Source organism: Propithecus coquereli, unplaced genomic scaffold (genome assembly GCF_000956105.1).
Source record: "Propithecus coquereli isolate 6110/MARCELLA unplaced genomic scaffold, Pcoq_1.0 Scaffold142, whole genome shotgun sequence".
NCBI classification, from domain to species: domain Eukaryota; kingdom Metazoa; phylum Chordata; class Mammalia; order Primates; family Indriidae; genus Propithecus; species Propithecus coquereli.
In genome coordinates, this window is record NW_012138525.1 from 1,319,668 (window position 1) to 1,340,580 (window position 20,913).

Genomic DNA, 20,913 nt, shown 5'->3' on the forward strand with positions numbered 1-20,913 from the left:
TCCTGGAGCTGGGCCAGCCCGGCCTTGACCTTTTGGGGCCATCACAGTTGCTCCTGAGCCTGTTCCGGGCTCATAGTCCGACACCGAAGACCTGCCCTGTGTGGTCCTCCCCATCCCGGCCACGCCCTGGGCTTTACCACGCGGCCGCCCAGACCTGTGGCCTCTTGGGTCTTTCTCTGGCACCTGGCGCGTGGCCAAGCCCCAGCCTAGGTCGAGAGCTCTGTGAAGAGGAGTGAGCCTCCCGCCCACCCTTACCCCCTGTGCTCCACAGCGCGCCCACTCACCTTCGGGGACCCCTCCGTCCAGCCCCCGGATGTAGAGTCCGTAGTTGAAATCGACACCAGGCAGACTGCAGCTCCTTTCCCGGGGCTTGCCAAGCTCAGCCTGTTGGGGCAGGGAGCGAGCAGAGGTGAGGGGTGGCGTCCCAGGCCCCCATACTATGACATGGTCCAGCGGCAGGGCGGCACCGACGCCTGCTTTGCCTTCAGGACCGCAAGGGTGTGGACAGCAGAGCCCTCCCAGAGAGGCGCGCGGGCTGTGGCCGGGGTGGGGACACAGCAGAAGCTGACTGGTGCGCTCGCGCTCGGGGGCGAGTGAGGACAGCAGACACGGAGGCTCCATGGCCACATCGGTGCATTGTGGGGGAGGGGGGAAGCGCAGTCCCTGAGCTGAGCAGCTGTGTCTGGGGTGCAGCCTACACCTGCTGGGCTCAGGCTGGAAATGACCGGCCCAGTCCAAGACCCATCTGGAGGCCACCATCAAGGGAGGGGGACATCTTTCCTACCTAACACTTCATTCCGATCGAGCCATTCTCATGAGGAACTCGTGTCCTCAAATCCTCACCTTAGGGCAGGGACACAGTTACCCCCTCAGCACCTGGATGCTGTTCTCACTCTCTGGGTCTCTAGTGAACTCCTTGACCCCCCCCAGAAGGGGTTTGTATGAACAAAATTACTCTGTTATCAACCACATTAGTCCCATTTTATAGATATGGAAACTGAGGCCTAGAGAGGCAGCTCTGTCATTCATGTGGGGGTGTGTCTGAGCCGGGGCTGGGGTGTCTCTAGAACAGCAGCTACCGGGGACAGAGGCCCTGTGCTTTGTGGAGCTTAGGACACCATCATCACCTTCCTCATCCCTGAGTGCTCACTGAGTTCTCGGTTCTCTCATTTAGTCTGCGCGGCCGCCCAGTGAGGAGGCCCCTCCACCCTCCCAGCTGTTCGAGGGGCAGCTGCGGTGCGGAGGGGTCACACAGCCCACATCGGGCCTGCAGCAGGAACCCAGGCTGGCTACTGCCAGCTCACCCTCAGGTCTGCGAGCTCCGTGGATGCCAACGAGCCCCAGATTCCCTGGCCCCCTGGTGCCTGCATGCCCGTGGACGGTGTGGAGGATGGTGCGGCTGCTCCTCTGCTGCCCACGGGCAACAGGCCGAGGGCTCGAGGTCGCAGGGTGTTCTGTCTCCCAGGCTCTTCCCACCCTCTGGCCTCACTTTCTCTCCTCTGTGTCCCGTCATCTCTGGCTCCTGCAGGTTGGGTGTGTAGAGGTAGGTAGGTGGTCGGGGACCACCCGCAATAGCTCGTCACTGCCTTTGCAGTAAACCCCTCCCTTGGGCTGGAAGTCCAGGCCCTGTCCCTTCCATTCCGCCCAGCCCTGCTGCTTTGCGCCCCACGTGGCCCCGCTGCTGAGGCAGACCAGCCCACGCCCCCGGGTCTGAGAACCCCAGGCGCCCAGCCTCATCCGGGCCTTTCCTCTCCCCCTGCCTCTGCCCCTGCTGGGCCTCATTTTTTAAGCCCTGTCTCTGCTGGAAGCTCTCGGGAGCCTTGGGCTTGCCGTGGCTGTCCCTCCTCTGAACACCAGTAACTCCCACCCTCTGTTCCGTTCACTGGGGCTTAGAAGTTAAGTCACTGTCTCGACTTCCGTGAATACATGTGCTGGGCCACCCTGCCTGGATTGTAAACTCTGAGTCGGCCAGACTCCTGGCTTCTAGTACCTCCTTTTTCCTGTTGGCACACAGCAGGTGCACAACAAATGCCTGATATTAGAAACCTCTTCCTCTGGGAATCCTTCCCAGATTGGCACCAGTCCAGACAGGCCTCCGTGTTACATGGTGGCACCATAGTGCCCTGAGCCCCCATCACGGCACTTTCAAAATTACGCAGTTGTGCCCGCTGTAGCGTGGATGGACCTTGACCACATGATGCTGAGACGCCAGACACGAAGGGCCACATACTGCACGATTCCATCCTCGTGAAACGTCCAGAATAGGCAAATCCACAGACAGAGAGCAGATCAGTGGTTGCGAGGGCTGGGCGTGGGTGGAGGGCAGAAATGGAGGGACTGTGGGGGCGATGGCCTGGCTAAGGGGTGTCGTGAGGGTGATGAAAATGTTCTAAAATTGGTTGGGGCGATGCTTGTACAATTCTGTGAATACAGTAAAAGCCATTGACTTGCACACTCTAAACTGGTGAATTGTGCGGTATGTGAATTGCATCTCAAATAAAGCTGTTGGAGAATTACAAAGTGGCGTAATTAAGTCATTAGTTGCATGATGATCAGTTTAATGTCTGTCTTCCCCCAGGAGACTGTGTGCGCCACAGAGGCAGGGATCCACTCTTTACTTTTTAAGGTTAGTTTTTTAAAAATAGACATTATATTTTACAACAGTTTTAGGTTCACAGCAAAACTGAGCAGACAGCGTGGAGGTTTCCTATAGACCCAGTTGGTCTTTATTCTCATCCCTCCTTTCCCAGGGCCCAGCATAGAACAGATGCTAGTAAATAGGGGTGCCATGAATGAATGAATGAATAAATGAAATACCTATGTCTTAGTCAGCTTGGGCTGCCATAACAAATTATCATAGACTGGGTGGCTATAAATATTTATTTCTCACAGCTCTGGAGGCTGGGAAGTCCAACATGTAGGCACCACCAGATCTGGTGTCTGGTGAGGGCTCACTTCCTAGTTTGCACACGGCCACCCTCTCACTGCGTTCTTGTGTGTCGGAGAACAGAGTGAGTGAGCTAACTCTCTTCCTCTTCTCATAAGGGCACACATTCCATCCTGAGGGCGCCACCTTCCTGACCTAATCACCTCCCCAAAGTCCCACTCCTAGTATCATCCTATTGGGGGTTAGGGTTTTAACACGTGAGTTTTGGGGGAACACAAACATGCAGTCCATACGGCCTACTTTGAGACTATTGGCTCTTTTCTACACAGTAACTGATCATTTTTCTCCCTCTTCTTCCACATCTCAAGTCCCAGGCCCCCTCCCTCAAGAGCAATGGAGTTCTGAGTTCCAGGTGGGCACCCCTGTTGGGTGGTTTGTTTTGAATTCCTTCCGCACCACTCACTCTGAGCTGCAGACAAAGCTCTAGCCTCTCTTTTGTTTATGAAAATGATCCAACCTCTCCAGTGATTGTCGGGAAAGTTAATTAAAATGTGACTTCTCTGGGAGAAGCCCCGCCTCCCTCAGGGCAGGTGCAGGTGGGCAGAGTTCCAGCTGGCTGGGGGATGACAGACAGACTCAGGAGCTGGCTGCCGCCCTTAGGCAGGGGGCGAGGGAGCAGGCGGGTGCCTCAATCTCTGTGCTTTTAGCATGGTTGCCTGGGAGTCAACAACTGCTGAAACACATGGAAGCCTTAGGCTGCAAAATATCATCCCAATGGGAGCTTTTCTCATACTTTCATTCCACAAGTATTTATTTTGTACCTACTCTGCTGGGAGTTCTAAGACGAACAAATCAGACACACAGCCCCTGCTCATATGAAATTTACTCTCTTGTAAAAAGGATAGTTAAGTAATAACAGTCAAGCATACCTGGAGGTTTGAAGAGGGAAGGATAGAGTGCTTCTGGCTCTAAAAATCTGTGAGTCCACAAAGAGAGAGAAGATATTTGCAATACATATATCTGACAATGGACACATCCATCATATATAAAGAGCTGCCACCAATCAATAAGAAAATGGCAGACAATCCTATAGAAAAAAACGAGCAGAAGACTCGAACAGGCACTTCGTTAAGAGGATGTCCAAGTGGCCAAGACCCGTATGTCAAGGTGCTCCACCTCTGGGAAATGCAAAGTAAAAGCTCAATGTTATTGTCGAGGATGTGGAGCAACTGGGACACGCAGGTACTTGCTGGGAGTGAAAACTGGTATAACCACTGTGGAAAATTGTTTGGCAGTATCTGTTAAAGCTAAACACATGCCTACTCTATAACCCAACAATTCCTTCCTGGACACCCAACAGAAATGAATGTGTATGCCTACCCAAAAACATGTCAAAGAACGGGCATACCAGCTCAATTCATGGTAGCCAAATACCAGAAACAATGCAAATGACTATCAGGTGGATAAGAAAGTTGTGACATATTCATACCACAGAATATTCTACAGCAGTGGTCCTCAATCAGGGGTGATATTGTCCCCTAGAGGTCATTTTGGCCATGTCTGGATACAATTTTGGTTACAACTTGGGATGCAGGTACCACCCTCTCCCTAGTGAGCAGAGACCAAGAATGCTGCTAAACATCCTACAATGCACAAGACAGCCCACCACACACTGGACAGAGAGCGATCTGTCCCCAAATGCCAACAGCGCCTACAGAGATCGAGAAGCCTTGAGAATGAAAGAACAATACTATGGGCAGCACAGGCGTGGTCCTCACACGAAGTGTGGAGGGAGAGAGGCCAGACGCATGAGCCACGTACGGCTCCACACGGATGAGGCCAAACACGAGCACAACTAATCTCGTTTCCAAAGTCAGGAGCACGGGACCCCGGGTGGGGCAGTGACCGAAGGCAGCACAAAGGGGCTTCCGGGGCACTGGTCACGATGGCGCCTGACCTGATGCAGGTGACCTATGCACCGTGCTGTCCTGCCTGCTGCCCTCCTTCAAGCTCCGTGCATGTGGCACTGTGGCCGCCGGCACTCTCTACGTCCACGCGGGAGACCCACTTTCACTTGGGAACTATGTAAGCACAGGCACCGGATGAGCCACGGCAACAACAATAAAAATGATTTTTTTACATCCCCAAATGTTCTCCGGACTGTGTTTCTGAGACTGGGCAGTCCCATCCTGAAACCCCTGAGAATGTGGTGTTGGATTTCTCTTCTCCCTGGACTTTTCCAGACTGGAGTGTTGCCTGGTGGGATGAAGTCGGACTTCCCAAGAATTTGGCCGAGAAGCAGATTCGGCCGCTCAGAGCAGCTACTCCGTAGCCTTCCACCCTGGCAACCGGGCTTCCTTCCTTCTGGGGCAGGTTACACCAAAGTGTCAGAGAAGGCTGCCTGTAGGAAACCCGCTGGGTCCCTGGGCCTGCCTCAGCCGCAGCTTGAGACCAGCTGCAGAGCTTTGCGTGGAGTGCTACCTGTGCACCAGCACAGCAAAGCTGAGGAGCCCTGCGTACTCTTCCCCCGTTCCACCCGTCCCCAAATACCTTCCGGGCCTGAGATTCCACTGCTTGCAACTTGGTCCTTTAGGTTCGGGTGTGGCGTGTCTCTGGAGGAGCAGCACAGCTACCCAGGAGCAGCTCGTGTGCCTAAAGAAACAGGCTAACTGGACAGTCCCACCTGGCCACTCACTTTTTGGCCAACACCACTGACCACAGCGCCCGTAATCATGGCATCTGTGTGCCCGGCTCCCTTGTTACTGCCCAGGCCCCAAACAATCCCGCAAAGTGGTGTCACTACCATCCCAGGAGAGGAAAGAGGCCTCAAGGGCTTGAGCACCTTGTTCGCTCGAAGCTGCACACAGGTAATGAGTGGTCGGGCAGGATTTGAACCCACACCTGACTCCACGTGGTCTCTGCTGTCTCTTAATTACTGGTTTAGCACTTAGCATAGATGGCCTTTGTCTTTCATGTGCACAGGTCTTGTCTATACAGGCGAGGTTTTCTCATACAGAACTTCTCATTCTCTGCTGCACACACAATGGTACCCAGGGGAACCCCAGGTAAAGTTCACCATCTCAGTGGTGCCTAACTGTTTTGGCACCAGGGACCGGTTTCACGGAAGACAATTTTTCCAAGGATGCGGTTCGGGGTACGGGGAGGCGGAGCTCAGGCGTTGACGCGAGTGATGGGGGCCAGCTGCGAACGCAGAGGCAGCGTTGCTGGCCCACCAGCCACGCACCTCCTGCTGTGCACCCTCCCCCACCCCCAGGTTTCATGGAGGACAATTTTTCCATGCATGGGGGCGGTGGGTGGCGGTGGATCTCTGTGGCCTGGTCCCTAACCGGCTGCGGACCAGTACCAGTCTGTGGCCTGGGGCCTGGGGACCGCAGCACTGTTTGATGTGTACACCGGGGGTTATGCGAAGAACTGTTGCTTCAGAAAACAATGCAGTGAGTCCTGACTTAACATTATCAATAGGTTCTGGAAACTGCAACTTGAAGCAAAGCGATGTCTAAGAAAACCAGTTTTACCGCAGGTTAATTGATATTACAAAGTGTTAAGTTCCTATGGCGTAGCTCTGACCACAGAAACAGCACTCAACTCCCGCACAGAGACCAAAACGCGGGGGATGGGCACGCCGCAGTTTTCACTCAGGCCGTACAAAGGCAATTTATGTGCCCAAAGCGTTTGGGCCCCCTTAATATTCTGATATGACTTTAAAAAAGATCAAAACACCCCCAGTATTAAATGTCGAAATAAACGTAAGTAAGGTGAATAAAAGCAGGTGAGATACTACTCACTTCTCACTCCGGTTCAGGGTCTCGGGTGGCCACAGCCTCCTGCGGCAGCTCAGGGTGCCAGGCGGGGACAGGTCCCGGACGGGACGCCATCCCATCGCAGGGTGCGCTGACACCCCCACACTCACTCACCCGGGGACCAGGCGCACGTCGCTGGGATGTGGGAGGAGCCGGAGCACCTGGAGGAAACGCACAGGCCGGCGACAACGCACCAACTCCGCGCAGACGGCCGCCGCGGCCGGGAGCCAGCGTTTTCTTCTCAGCAGCGTTATAACGTAGAGTTATCTGAGGACCTGCTGCGTGGGACGGAAGTGACACGGATACAGGGACAGCTGGGTCTGACTGGGCGGGGGAAGGGCGTTCAGGAAAGGAAGACACGGATCTCGAGCTGGCATTCTGGCGAGCGCCGACCTGAAGGAGACGCGGGGGCAGCCTGCGGGGACAGCAGCCACCGGTGCCCAGAGGAGCATCGAGCCAGGGCTGGGAGGGCTCAGCACTGCCCTTGGCCTCCTTCCCCAGCCTGTCCAGTGGGGCCTTCTAGAAAAGCTGCCTGACAGAGGGGGCGCAGGTCTCTGGGCACCTCGGCGGGGGCTGCGTGGAGCTGGCCAAGGACTGACAGGCGCTCAGAGGTGCTCCTGACGCTGGCGGGTTGTGACCCACGTCTGAGATCGGCTGCCAGTGAAACGCAGGGGAGCGTGCGGCTGACGGTCACTTGCTTCCCCTGCTGCTGTGGTTCCAATGTCTTTGTCCCCTCCCGAGTTCGTGCTGAAACTTAGTCCCAGTGCAACGGCATTGAGCGGTGTGGCCTCTGGGAGGTGTTTAGCCGTGAGCGCTCTGCCCTTACAAGAGGGCGTGGTGGAGGGAGCTCACTTTTTCTGCCCCTTCCGTCCCTTCTGCCACATAGCCTGTGTCCCCTCTTGAGGACACGGCAACAAGGAGCCATCTTTGACGTGGAGGCCAGGCTCTCACCAGACACTGAACCTGCTGGCACCGTGATCTTGGGCAGCCTCTAGAACCGTGAGAAATAAATGTCTGTTCCTTATAAATTACCCAGCCTCCGGTGTTTCGTTATAGCAGCACAAACGGACTAAGACACGTGGCAACCTCACTCTGATGTCTGTGAGACTGAAGAGACTCAGCTGTGATCAGCTTCCCCAGTCCCCAGGCAGCCTGCCCCCCAGCCCAGGACAGGAGAGATGGCCACTAGCAGAGGCAAAAGAGGTCTCAGGCTGGAATGTGCAAAGGTCCTGGGGCAGATGACACAGACTGGCTGTTAGGTTCAGTGGAGGCTGAGAGCACCCTCCCCGCACAAATGAGAGACCCTCCCACTTTACAGATGGGAAAACTGAAGCTTAAAGAGGTTCACACTTGTCCAAAGCCCCCCAGGTAGTCAATGGAAGAGCTAGGGTTGTACTCACCTCTCTTGGACATCGCACCTCTGTGCTTAACCCCCGGCAGCCCCTCAACTCTCACAACAACCCTGGAATGGAAGCCTTGTGATCCCCACCGGACACATGGGGAAATCGAGGCTGAGAAGGGGAGGGGACCCTTGTGTCCTTTCAGACCTCAAAATCCTCGCATTTCTCATTTCTTATGGCTGAATTCCTCAGACACCTCGTGCAAAATCCGCAAGGCCTTTCGAGAGACACACCTTAGTTTTGCACGACGGGGAACTGTGAAATATTGGAAGCTATTTAAACAGGGCCCACTAGCTGGAATCCCTTGTCAACAAGGTGTTCGAATCAAGAGGCAAACGTGGGAGAAAATCCCAGCTCCGAGTCTGGCCGCCTTCAGACTGTGCCTTTTTCTGAGCTTCCTCTGTCACAAAGTGGCTTGGCTGGAATACAGCTCTGGGTGACAGCTGTCCCCATCAGCAGACAGCTTCATTAAACCTCATTAAGATGTCATCCCTCTCTGCCTTATTTCCCATCTCTGAGCTCTAATTAAAACCATCTCTCTCCCCATCCCGGGGGTCCTGGGATTCTCTCGCCACTCCTACAGTCTCAGCTCCCTCCACTCCCCAGCACGGAGGACCGGCCCTGGAAACCCACACTGCAACCGGCCGGCCGGGCAGGCGGCCCCAGGCCCGAAGCCCCTCGGAGTAGCCAGTCACCGGTGTGAACTGCGGGGGCTTGCCAGAGGCAGTACAGGTGGTGTTCCCCGCAGGCTGCTGCCTTGAGCTGAAGTTACCTGGGACCCATAAGCCAAGCCCCCAGCCCTGGAGCTTCACCGAAGTCCATTGTTATGGGACAACTCAAAACAAGTAACCCAGCTTTGCAACTCGAGTCTAATCACTGCCTGCCCAATATACTTTTTCTTCTTAACTAGCCCTCGTTTCCCACTGAAGAGGTGAAAATGGGTGAAATCAGCTGGTTTTGTTGCATAGGTGACCCAAACTGGATCTCACTCTGGACAAATGGGCCAGCAGTCGTGTCCAAAATGGCAGGTTTTCTACCAAGGAGCCCGATGCCCGGGTTTTAGACCTACCGTAGACGCTCTTTCCGTCACGAGCAGGGACCTCGCTCCCCACTTCCTGGCAGCCACATATAGTGTAGCTCATTAACCCTCCAGCCCTGCGTCTAAACTAAATGAATGTTTGTTCGACAGTTGAAAAGCCTCCACTCACTTCCCTGCATTCTATTAAAGCGCAGTTCTGTGAAATCCCACAGTTATTGCCTGGTAGTTATTAAATAAATATCTGTACATGGCTGTACCCAGGCACACGTAGGCACACACATACATTGTGCTCACGAGGGGTAGTTCATTATTGTAAAACAGCTTAAGAGCCTCGAATGAAAAGCACAATATAAATGCAAATTGTGATCATTATTAGCATAGAGGATATTTATTTATTTCCATAATGAGAACCTCAGATAAACAATCATGTAAAATAAGGTGCATTATGCATCAAAGGACTCAGGCATCATCTCGGAAGCCCGGATTCTTTGAACCATGTGCATCGTGTGAGTGGCAGTTGAACATTGCATAATGATACTGAAAAGCCACACATGAGAAGGCCACATCCACATGTGATCAAAGGTGTATATAAAATAATGTCAAGTGAAAAAAAACCCAGCAGGATTCAAATTTTTACATATACCACTGTTACGACCACGGTAAAAAAAACGCGTTGAAAAAAACACTGGAAGGAAACAGCGGCACAGCCGCGATGTGTGCGGGTGCGCAGCTAGAGACGGGCTCCTTTTTGGGATATTGAGGTTCTGCTTTTGTAATTTAAAAAGCCAAAATGCAGAGCCAATTTATGTGTTTCTGTTTTACATATTAAAAAGGCTCTTCTATGTCATGGCCACAGCTCTCCTGGAGTTTATAATGGGACCGAGGTCACTGCTGATGGGTTGGGGGCTCAGGGAGGGGAATTTGGTGGCCGGCATGTGAACTATGTCACAGAACTGAGCTGGAGTCCCAGCTCTGCCACTTCCCGCGTGACCTTGGGCAAGTCACGACCTGGTCTGGTCTTCCCTTTCCTCACCGGCAAAACCCAAGGAGGCCGTGTGTAGCGTTTAGTGGTATCCCGCCCGGGAGGCATGCTCACTCAACAGTGGCTTCTATGGCTGCTGTCCTCGTCGTCAGCATTACCATGTAGCTCGCCGGCTCAGGTCCAAGAGGAGCTCCGGGCCATGGGGACACCTCTCCTGGCGCCCTGTACCTGCCCGGCCACCCCATCCCGCCTTGTCTGGCTCTCACGGCCCTGAGCTGCCTGCGTTTTGCCGCCTGCCTGTTCCCCCACTCCCTGGGGCAGCCGGCCTCCCTTCCTGTGCCTGTTCTGCTCCTGCAGCTGATGTATGGCCTTGCCGCGCGAGGCGGTCACGGTGACAGGGCCCCGCGTCCCCTCCCCTCCCCCTCGACAGCTTGAAATCAGGTCCTTCATTTGCATTTACATGATCTCGCTGTGCAGCTTATGAGATCGAGAGATTTATTTGCTACTTAGCTTGATGTTTGATTACACTCGGAGAAGGCGGCGAGCGGCACCGCACACGGACGCATCCGCTCTGAGCCCGCGGCCTCTGGGGGCCAGTAACTCAACAGCAGGTTTAGGTGGATGAGGGGGAAACGCGCAGCATTTTGAAAAAAAAGGCAAATGTGAGAGGTTGGAAGGAACTGATACCATGATCTGGATTTTTTTCCAAAAAGAGCAATAAAAACTGGCTAGATGTCATCTGAGATTATGAACAGGCCCAAGTCATTCTTAACAGGCAGCTCATTGTCTTGGGGAACGAACTCCCAGAAACTTTTGCTCCTGGGCAAAATCAGAAGTTCCTAAAAGCGCTGGCGCGTCTGATCAGAGAGACGGTGAGTATGGACACCCGCTTAGAGCGTGCTGGAATCCGGACGTCCGGATTAACACTGGTCCTGCCCGTTACACCTGTGTGCTCTTGACCTGGCTAGTCAAACCACCCGGACCCCAGGTTCCTTGTCTGTCAAATGGGGCTAAAATACCCCCTCTTAGGTCTGTGGCCAAGACGATTTCAGCACCTTGGCGGACACAGCGTAAGTGCCCAATAAACGGGCTGTTATGGGGGCGACAGGCTATTTTCTGACAAAACAGAGGGATAAAGCTAACCGCACCCATGGAGAGAAATCACTCGGGGCAGTACTTTGCAGTCAAGTGTCACTTCGCTGTTTTGTGGGTATCCACTGAGTGGGGTTTAATTCCGGCCCCTGTTGTTCACAGCTGGGGCAATCTCAGGGAGCGCAGACTCATTTTCACAGCAGTCTGAGCCTGGCATCATTTGGAGCAGAGAGCCGCTGCCAGCCTGTACCCTGTCCCCTTCCAATCCAAACAGAACTCATTTGGCACATTATCGGGGCGTGTCAGTTTAGTGATTAAGAACGTGAGCTTGGGGCCAGACCTCCCGAGTTGGAGCTCCGGCTTCTCAACTCTGTGTGACCTTGAGCAAGTTGCTTAACCTCCAAGTCTCAGTTTCCTCACCTACAAGATAGGTGTAACGAGAGCACCCAGCTCACAGCGTTGTCAGAGCATTTCATAATGTGGGTAGCATTCTGAACAGAGGGCCTGGAAGGTTCTTAATAAAAAGTAGTCATACTAGCTAGTGATCACTGTCAGACTCTCCACTACTTTGCATTATCAGCAACTCTGTCTCCATTTGTATGAATAGAGAGCTAGCTATAAAATTAATACATCTGTTTGATGGTTCCTAAAAAAGTTAAAGATAAAATTACCACGTGGACCCAGCAATTCCATGCCTAGTTATATGCTCAAAGGAACTGAAAACAGGTGTTCAAACTAATACATGTACATGCACGTTCATAGCCAAAAGATGGAAACCACTAACTGCCCTGATGAATGAATAAACAAAATGTGGTTCATCCATATAATGGAATATTATTCACATCATCCACGTAATGGAACGCAGTACTGACACACATTACACCGTGGATGGACCCCGAAAACATCATGACAAGGGAAAGAAGCCAGACAGACACGAAAGGCCACACATTGTGTGAATCTATTTAGAATGTCCGGAACAGGTAAATACAAAGACAGGAAGCAGCTGGGTGGTGACCTGCGTCTAGAGGGAGGGGCATGAGGAGTGACTGCTCATGGGTACGGAGCTTCCTTTTGGGGTGATAAAAACGTCTCGGAACTAGACGGAGGTGCCGGTTGCGCAACATTGTGAATATAGTAAATGCCACCGGACTGCGTCCTTAAAAATGGTTGACGGTTAATTTTACGTGAATTTTATCTCAATGAAAAGAAAAATTAATATGTCCACAGTAAGGATTTGCCATGCTTCATGTCCAAGCGACTTAGGAAACTCTTCTCTCTGAAGGACGGGAGGATGGGAGAGGAATGGTGTGCAAGGAAAGTGACCACGGTCTCACGGCAGGACGGCGCTCTTCGGCAACATGGCTCGACTCTAAGGAAGCAGGATTGCACGAAGGCGGGGACGGGTGCCGGGAGCCGGGCCCTGGGCTGGGATAGAACATCGACGGCTGTTTCCCATCTGGCCTCTCTCTGATGTTTGGTGTGGACGAAGCTGGTGGGAGCACGTCTGTTAGCGGCATCTAGGGTCCTCCTGGAATGCTTGTCTAAGGCAAGCCCGAAGATAAATGACACTGGACAGATCCCGTTCCACAGCGTCCCGCCTGTGCTTCCTGCGGCCTCACTTTTGGGAGGCCCCCGGGGACGGAGGAGGAGCCCTGCACTGTGCATCTGGAGATCCCGATGCCAGTCCCCGCCCACCTCGTCTGCAGCAGGGACACGGGAGAGGACCAGTGACTTCCCTGCAGAGCCGCAACCTCTCGTGGCTCCGAGAGGAGCTCAGGGCACCTCAGGCAGGTGACGAGGTGAGGACCCCAGGGAGCACGGAGCCCCTCGTCCCAACCCAGCCAGGTGGCTGCTCCGTTGCGTGTTTTACGTAGGGGGGGGCTCCACGCCTGGCTTCTTTTGAAGGGTGAGTTCCACGACCTTAAGGAAAAAAACGAGAATCACTCAACTAGGCCACCTGGGAGGCCGCCAGAGTCCACCAGCTGTGATGAGGTTGGAATCCGGACTCTGATCCCTCTTCGCTGTGTGGCCTTGAGCAAGTAACTTGACCTCTTAGTTTCAGTTTCTCAGCACTTGTAAGACAGGGAGTGACCGTCCCACCCCGCGGTGTGATGACAAGATTCAGAGGAGCGGTGGAGGTGAAGCACGAAGGGTGGCCAGCACTAGAGCTGTGTAGAAGTGGGGAGGGCCCGGCCTCCCCCGTCTTCCCGCCTTCGCCAGGGTGACACTATTCTAGTGAAAGGAAGAAACAGCATCAAGCCCACTTTGATGTGGCATCCAACAGGGAAAGGAGTAAGTTTCTGCGCTGCTGGCGAGTCCTAAACGGGACAAGAGGTCCTGCCTCCGAGGTGGGGCTGACAGCACAAGAAACAAATGCCGTGTTCACTGCTCAGGTGGTCAGTTCAGCTTCCAGGGGTCAAAGCCAGCTGACCGCAGAGGGAGCAGATTTAAGAAAGAGGCTCCCTAGGAAAAGAAAGAAAAGAAAGAAAGGTGGAGAGAAAAGGAAAAAGCAGAGAATGATCTATGTACTTTTCAAAACTTAAAACAGAAATCAAAGGAAAACTGAACTGTTTTAAGTTTTGACAGCTGCAGGGATCATTCTGTTTGGTTACTCTATTTATGTTTTCATTTTCTTTATGGATTCATTGAAAATCGCATCATGTAATAGGGAAGAAAAATGTTCAGTGTTCCACCCCCCATAAACCCTTGTTCCTTCCTGAGAACAGATGAAAACGCCCGCTCCAGTGACTTTTGTTTTGATGTATATTTCATAATATCTTATTGATTGTAAGTTTTATTTCTACGTCAATAAAAAGTGGTATTGTAATAAATGAGAAGGAGTTTAACACAAAATGGCAGCTGACCTGTTAGCATAGCAGGTAGCAGAGGCAGAGGAAGTGGCTCGAAAATGAAGCTCGTTAATGAGGCTGGGGTCGCATGGGGAGAGGGACCGGGGGCTACTGATTGCAGGGCCAAGCGGGGAGGCCGGAGCACAGGGTCCTCCCGCCCCCTCCTTTCGGCAGCGTTGGGGCTGTTTTATGACGGGTCTGGGTTGACATCCTGGAGAAGGTGACCGAGGACCTAAGCGATGCTTCTCCTCTCGCAGGATGGATAATAATCTGGCTGGGGAGGGAGAAGTGCGGGGAGTGAGTTCAAGGATTTCAGGGCTAATTAAGGAAAAACCATGAACACACACAATTTCCTGGGCGGTGCTCAGACAGGGTTGCAGGAGAGGAGAGGGACGTCTCTCACGGTGCGAGATAGTCCAGAGGTTACAGTGAGAGGAATCCCCCCCAGAAAGGAGGGCACGGGAGCTCGGAGGAGAGGGGCTTACTGCCTGGCAGTACAGTGGGGAGTCTCTGGGCCTGAGACCCCCCAAACGCAGCAGCAGCTTGAGGCCTCGCGACCGCATGGCTCTGTCTTATCCATGGCCAGCAGACTCTGGCGCAGCTTTGTGGGGTATGCAAACCAGGCAGGTCCTGAAGGGCTAGAATTCTGCGTGTCTGGGATATTTGTAAAGCGATTGGATGTGAGTTTGGTGCCAGTGGGCTTTTGAGCCAACAGGTCTCGGCCTGCCGTGAAGATATAGACAACCTACGGCCAAGACACGGTGGCTGTCTTCGGCTCATTTACATAACAGGGAGCCCCTGGTATGGGAGCCCCACAAGGGGGGCACCTCCGCCCACAGCTCTGGCCTTGTCTTACGCCGTCTCGTTCAGTCTCCACATCCAGCCAGTGGCCTTCTTTCAGCTCCTGGAACTTCCCACGTGAAGTCTGTGTTCAGTCGCCTGCCCCGCCGCATTGGCTCCTGGGCCCCCTAACTCCTAGCTTAAATGTCACCTCCTTGGAGAGCCCCCAGACTGCCCCAGTCAGAAACCCCAGCCACGTGAAACCACATGTTCTCCTCCCTGGACCCACATCTTTGGATGAGTCGATCATCTGGGTGGTGGTTTCTGCCACGTCTCACTCAGAGGCACATCAGCTGCGTGAGCACAGGGCAGGTCTGTCTCATTCATTGCGGCGTCCCCAGTGCCTGGCACACAGTAGGTCTTCAACACACACTTCTGGAATGCTCACATGACTGAGTGCCAGAGCATGGTGCACCCGGGCTGATGCTCTGGAAGTTCATGGAAGAAGCACTCCTCCCAGGCCTGGGCCATCTGGGGCAGGTCTTCTAGAATAGGGTCTGTTCCCAAATTCTCCAGGAAGTTGGGCCATGAGGGTACAAAGTGGGAAAGTTCTGTCTTGCCCTGTGCGGGCCCCACAAGGTTGGAGTTTCTGGCCCCAGTGGGAGCAACAGAACTGGGCAGTTTCCTTGTCACTATGACAGGTGGGCAGGATCCAGAAGGGGAGGGAGGTTGGTGGCTAATGGGGAGGGCAGTCCAGGAGGGCAGCCGAGAGGAGGCTCCCTCTCCTCTCTGGCCTCAATGTTCCCATCTGCAAAATGGGGGCACTGAGCTGGTTGATCTCTAGGGCCCCTTCTGGCGCAGGCCTTTCCCTTCCCAAGTACGTGTCAATCCACGTCGTCCAGATCCACTTCGTCTGCTCCTGCGGTTCAGGAAGGCAGAGCAGCGTGGCGGGAGAGAAAGCAGCCTGCTCTGGGCTCCAGTGACGACTCTCCCGCTTGCCATCTGCGTGATTTTGGGCAAGGTCCTCCCCACCCTGAGCCTGTCTCTAGACACCACACAATTCACAGGCGTGGTGTCAGGTGAGCATAGGCAACGGCCTCGCACAGCAGGCTATACTGCATCTCTGCGGTAGGAAGGCACGGCCATTATTATTAGAGAGGTGGCGCCACCCGTCTCACCTCCGTCAGCAGCACCTGTCCCTGGTGACCAGCTCACAGGCACTGCCCACAGGCCTTCCACCAGAGTGACCGGAGCAGAGCCAGTTGGGCCACCCTTGGATGGAACTCCAGCCACGGCTCTCCAGCACAGCCCCCGGCCACTTAGAGGAGCATCCTTGGTGTGGGGGAGGTCCCCCAGAGGCTGTTCGGCACCAGCTTCAACAAACAGAAAGCATTTAAGATGCAACAATGAAGACCTTGGATGGACCAAACCATGCCCAGTCCCCCAAGGCCCTGGCCCATGCACCCACCCACCTGTGTCTGTGTCTACAACTGCACACTGGAAATGCCACGGCTCCGGGGGTGGAAAGAGGAGATAAAATACGGGAAAAAGATCTTAGCTCTGAGGACAGGGCAAAAGATGGCGGAACCGAGGACAAGGGGCTATACAGCAAATGATTTAATGGGTGGCTTCCCAGGCCGAGCAGGGCTGCATCACGAAGGTAAAGACTTCAGGGCATAATTGCTACATGTGAAATCTGTTTGTACTTAGCTTTTAGCTTTGGAAATTACCAAGCTCCGTGCTGCTCCTACAATTAATCATTAAAGAATTAAGAGTGAGAATACCCATTATTGTAAAAGACTCCAGTGATAGTCTTCATCCAACTTATAAAATAGACAGATTTGGTGCAACTGAATAATTTTCCTACTCTCTGCACAAAATCAGGAATGCTAGTCATACTCAGTGGCTGGAGCGAATGCTCGCAAACTGGTTATGGACCAGCCTGTAATTACCAAAATAGAAAAAGAACAGCATTTCGTAATGAATGACAAGCTGCTGAGCGGAAATCTAATTTGGTCTAATTAAGCAGCCTTTTGTGAGGATTTGTCTTTAGATGAAAAGAGGGAGCCAAGGAGATCTAAATGCAAATGAACTCCAGCACTTTGGTTTTAAAGGGCCAGGCTGAGATGAGCGTCCTCACGCCCCGCCCTCTGCTCTTCATTAGCGGGTGTCCCTCCTTGTCACCTCCAGCCCACACTGGGCCCCATCTGCCTTGGGGAGCCCCATGATTTTTGTCCCTTGCCTCTCGTATCTTTTCAAATAGGACACCTCGTGTGGACAGAGCTGCCAGGGAGCTTTTGCTTATTCAGGAGCAAATTTCATTTTGCCCAAAGTGATAAAAGCCATAGGGGTTTTGCTTATCAGAGGAACTGGCGCCTGTTCTCGGAGGGTGCCCCTTCTGAAGTCGGGAAGGCCCGATGCACACCCAGCATCTCTGCACCGACGGAGCGACCGGGGAAAACCAGTCCTGTGTCTCAGCTTGCGAGGGAGACCTGCCACCCGCTGGGGGTACCCTAGTTGCTTCTGTCCAAAGGCCTGCGCTGCAGTGTCCGCCGCTTCAGCCGTGGTCAGCTGACCCGGTGGATTCTCTTTGTGCCACCAGAGAGAACCACGCACATCTCGTCCCATGTCGAGATCCCGGCGTGGGCTCCTCAGCCTCATACTTCAGGACAAGCGGCGATCAAGGGCTTGGCTGCCATTTTGGGGTCCCTAAGACCACACCAGCTTCCATAATTTGCTGGCAGGACCCTCAGAACTCAAAATAACCACTCTACTCGTGGTTATGGTTGGTTACAGCAAAAGGCTACAGTCCAAAATCAGCACAGGGAAGAGGTGCATGGGGCAGGGTCCGGGAGACACCAGGCTTGGGGCTCCCATTGGCCTCTCCCAGTGGAGCCGGCCGCATAGACAGTGTTTACTTCTCCCAGCAACAGGGCACTGCTAACCAGGGAAGCTGATCTAAGTCTTGGGGCCCAGGGGTTTTTGTTTGTTTGTTTGTTTTTGTGGAGACAGAGTCGCACTCTGCTGCCCGGGCTAGAGTGCAGTGGCATCATCATAGCTCACAGCAACCTCAAACTCCTGGGCTCAAGCAATGCTCCTGCTTCAGGAGCCGGCTGGGAATAGAGGCATGCGCCGCTACACCTGGCTCATTCTTTCTATTTTTAGTAGAGATGGAGGTCTTGCTCTTGCTCAGGCTGGTCTCGAACTCCTGACCTCAAGTGATGCTCCCTCCTCGGCCTCCCAGAGTGCTGGGATTATAGGCGTGAGCCACCGCGCCCTGCTGGGGCCCAGGGTTTTTATTGGAGCTTGGTCGCACACACATGCTCTCCACCCATGTGGCTCATCTTCATCTCCAGCCCCCTAAAGGTTGAGCTGACACCGTGTGGCCCAAGCTCCCACTCCCATAACTCACACTGCTAGCATGGACCAACTGGTGTGGCCCAAGACCCTCGATAAATAAAGACCCTTTAAGTAGACAGGACATTCTGGGTCACCTCCCAGGAGCTGGGCTGGGGCCAGACCTTCCTTTGGGATGTGCAGGGTGTGGACAACCCAGACCTGCTCAGGTGACTCTTCCTGCAGGCTGGCTGGTCCTCTCTTCCCGGCCGCCCCCAGAGGAAGTGGCAGAGATGTCAGACTGGGTTAGATCGGGTGGGTGAGAAGGGAGAAAAGCCCCCTCACACTGACACCACGATCTTCCTCCTTAGTGCTCTCTTCGTTTTCAAAGAAGTTGAAAAAGTTTGGGCTTTTTCATCCTCCAAACAAAACAAGTGGAAGGAGTGAGAGGGCGGGTGGCCGTGGCAGGTGCCCCAGCTCCGCCGTCTGGGCAGCTCCTCCTTTGGGGGCGCTGCTCCGGCCCCAGGGTGCCCTCGGGCCAGCAGCCCCTCATGCTTCACCAGAGGGGACAGTCAGTGCACAGCACTGATCAAGCCGCACCTCGCAGGAGCTGCCTCGGTGCCACGCGCCATGTCCAGCTCCATCCGCTGGGACCGGCATCGTGCGTGGCCCTGCACGGCTCACAGGAGATGGGGGAGCAGAACTCGCAGAGAGAAGCAAAGTTCTAGGGACCCAGCAGCCGAAAGCAGCTCACCATCCAGCCCCCCAGGAGGATGGGGGACGGCATGGGGATGGTTTCTCAGTGTGGTATGTGATGGGGTGAGTTAGACTTTTCCGGTATTAAATCTTGAGGGGCATTCATGGAAGCATCCGTCCCCAGAACCAGGTGGAAGACAAGACACACGCAGGACACCTGGGCACAGAGGAGATGGGTCTAAATGTCACAAGGGACATTTAACAGGCCATGGGGATTCCGAGGAGGGAGCAAACTCATCTGCCTGCCATGCTGCGGAGAGACCTCCCAGAAGAGGTGGCATTTGAGAAAGACTTAGAAGGAGACAGAGCGCTACGGGGCAACATTTCACGGCACAGGCCACAGCAGAAAAGCCTGGATAGGAAACACGGGAGCAGCAAATGACCCAGCTGACCAGGGAGAGATGAGTAATGGGGCCAGACTGTGCCAGGCTGTCTTCTTTGACAGGTAATAGGGAGCCAGGGCTGGTTGTGGGCCAATGGTCTCGGTATGATCAGTACTGCAGTTTAGGACAGTTGGACTGGTAGTTGGCAGGAGGTGGAGGTAACCAAGCAGGGAGGTGACAGGGTCTGGATTGGGACAGCAACACTCAGGACCCTCCCAGGACAGTGGCAACTGCAAATGCTTGGGCTCTTCAGGCTTGAGCGTTTTCAAAGATGACTCAATGCAGAGAAAGCTGCTGGCCCAATTTCACGTGGGTCCTTTGTTCTTCATGCCCCTCAACTATCCCCTTCTCCCTAACTCCCTGGATTTCTGTCTTGACCAGGGCATTCAAGACTGGCAAGAACTGAGGCAGTTCAGAGAGGATTATCTGCTCAGCCTGTTCGTGGGCTGGGAGCGGCCCCGGTCCTGATGTTCCCAGCTGCAGACCAGCCTCACCAGGGCCCAGCGGTGGACGCAGCCACAGAAAGCAAGAATCAGACACATGCTCTGGCCCAGATGGGTCTATTCCCTGAGATGCACCATCCCCAGGCGGGGCACTTCCAGACACCTGGGGACTCTGACTGCCCTTTCCAGAATATCAGAAAACTCTTACTGTAAAGGTTATGGAATAAACTGCAAAAGAGAGCCTCACATTTGCTGGAAAGTTTAAAATGCAGTTCCTTCCCCCCGGAAGACCTTGGGCTGCCGCCAGCAGATAACCAAAGTTTTCTTGTCCTGAATCAACTCCACTTGAACAACAAAATAGTTAAAAGTTTTTGTCTAAAACGATGCGTTTCCTTCATGTAAAACAACCTCAGAAGGAATGAGCATCTTTACTACTCTATACCCGAGAATTCCCACAAGAAATCAAATATAATCCTCTTTAAGAAGCTTTAAATAATTTTGAGCTTTCTTATTGACTTATTAAAATGCAGCTTAAAGCACGCCTTCCATGCAATCCTTTTACAAGGGTCAGGGATATAAAATTTGAAGAAATATGATTAGTAGATCAGTTGGAAAGACACAAGCAGTCAGATCCAATTTTGACTATGTCGGAGAAAACTTCCCGGGCATTTCTGACACCGCCAAGAAACCTTCCCCGAGTCTCGCGTGCCATTTCTCCCACCTTTGTCCCAGCCTTGGCCCCGTGTGCCCGCTCCTCACTAACTTGGTCATCCCCGAGTCGTTCTCTGTGCAGGAAACACCAACCCCACTCGAGAGTCCCCTGCAACCCGCCCCCAGCAGTTCCATCTGTGAGCTCCCCTCTGCTCCTGAACTTTCTTAGAAACTCTTTTGTTACAAGCTTCAAAGGGCCTAGAACAATCCCAAGGTGTCCTTTGACCCCCGCATACTTGAGGGACAGGAGCCAGCAGCGCCCTGCGAGCTGTGAGCCGCCATGTTTATGCCATTTCACTGGAGTCGCGCTCCTTCCTGGGATGAATGGACACAGAGTCACGGTTCAGTAATTGCACGTTTGGGTGAAGGAGTGAACAAATGAACAAATGAATGCTCCAGGCTGTCATACGTGTGTGAACGGGACTCCGTGGCAG

The 20,913-nt window shown here is 53.7% G+C and overlaps 1 protein-coding gene across 1 annotated transcript in view; it reads right to left on the reverse strand.

The window, feature by feature from the left end:
* LOC105806559 (chromosome unknown open reading frame, human C9orf171) overlaps positions 1-20,913 on the reverse strand; it is a 124,336-nt gene that overhangs the window by 50,516 nt on the left and 52,907 nt on the right. Inside the window, exon 2 of the mRNA XM_012639700.1 lies at positions 285-384. Coding sequence (XP_012495154.1) covers positions 285-384 — 100 coding nt within the window. The remainder of the gene's footprint in view (positions 1-284; positions 385-20,913) is intronic.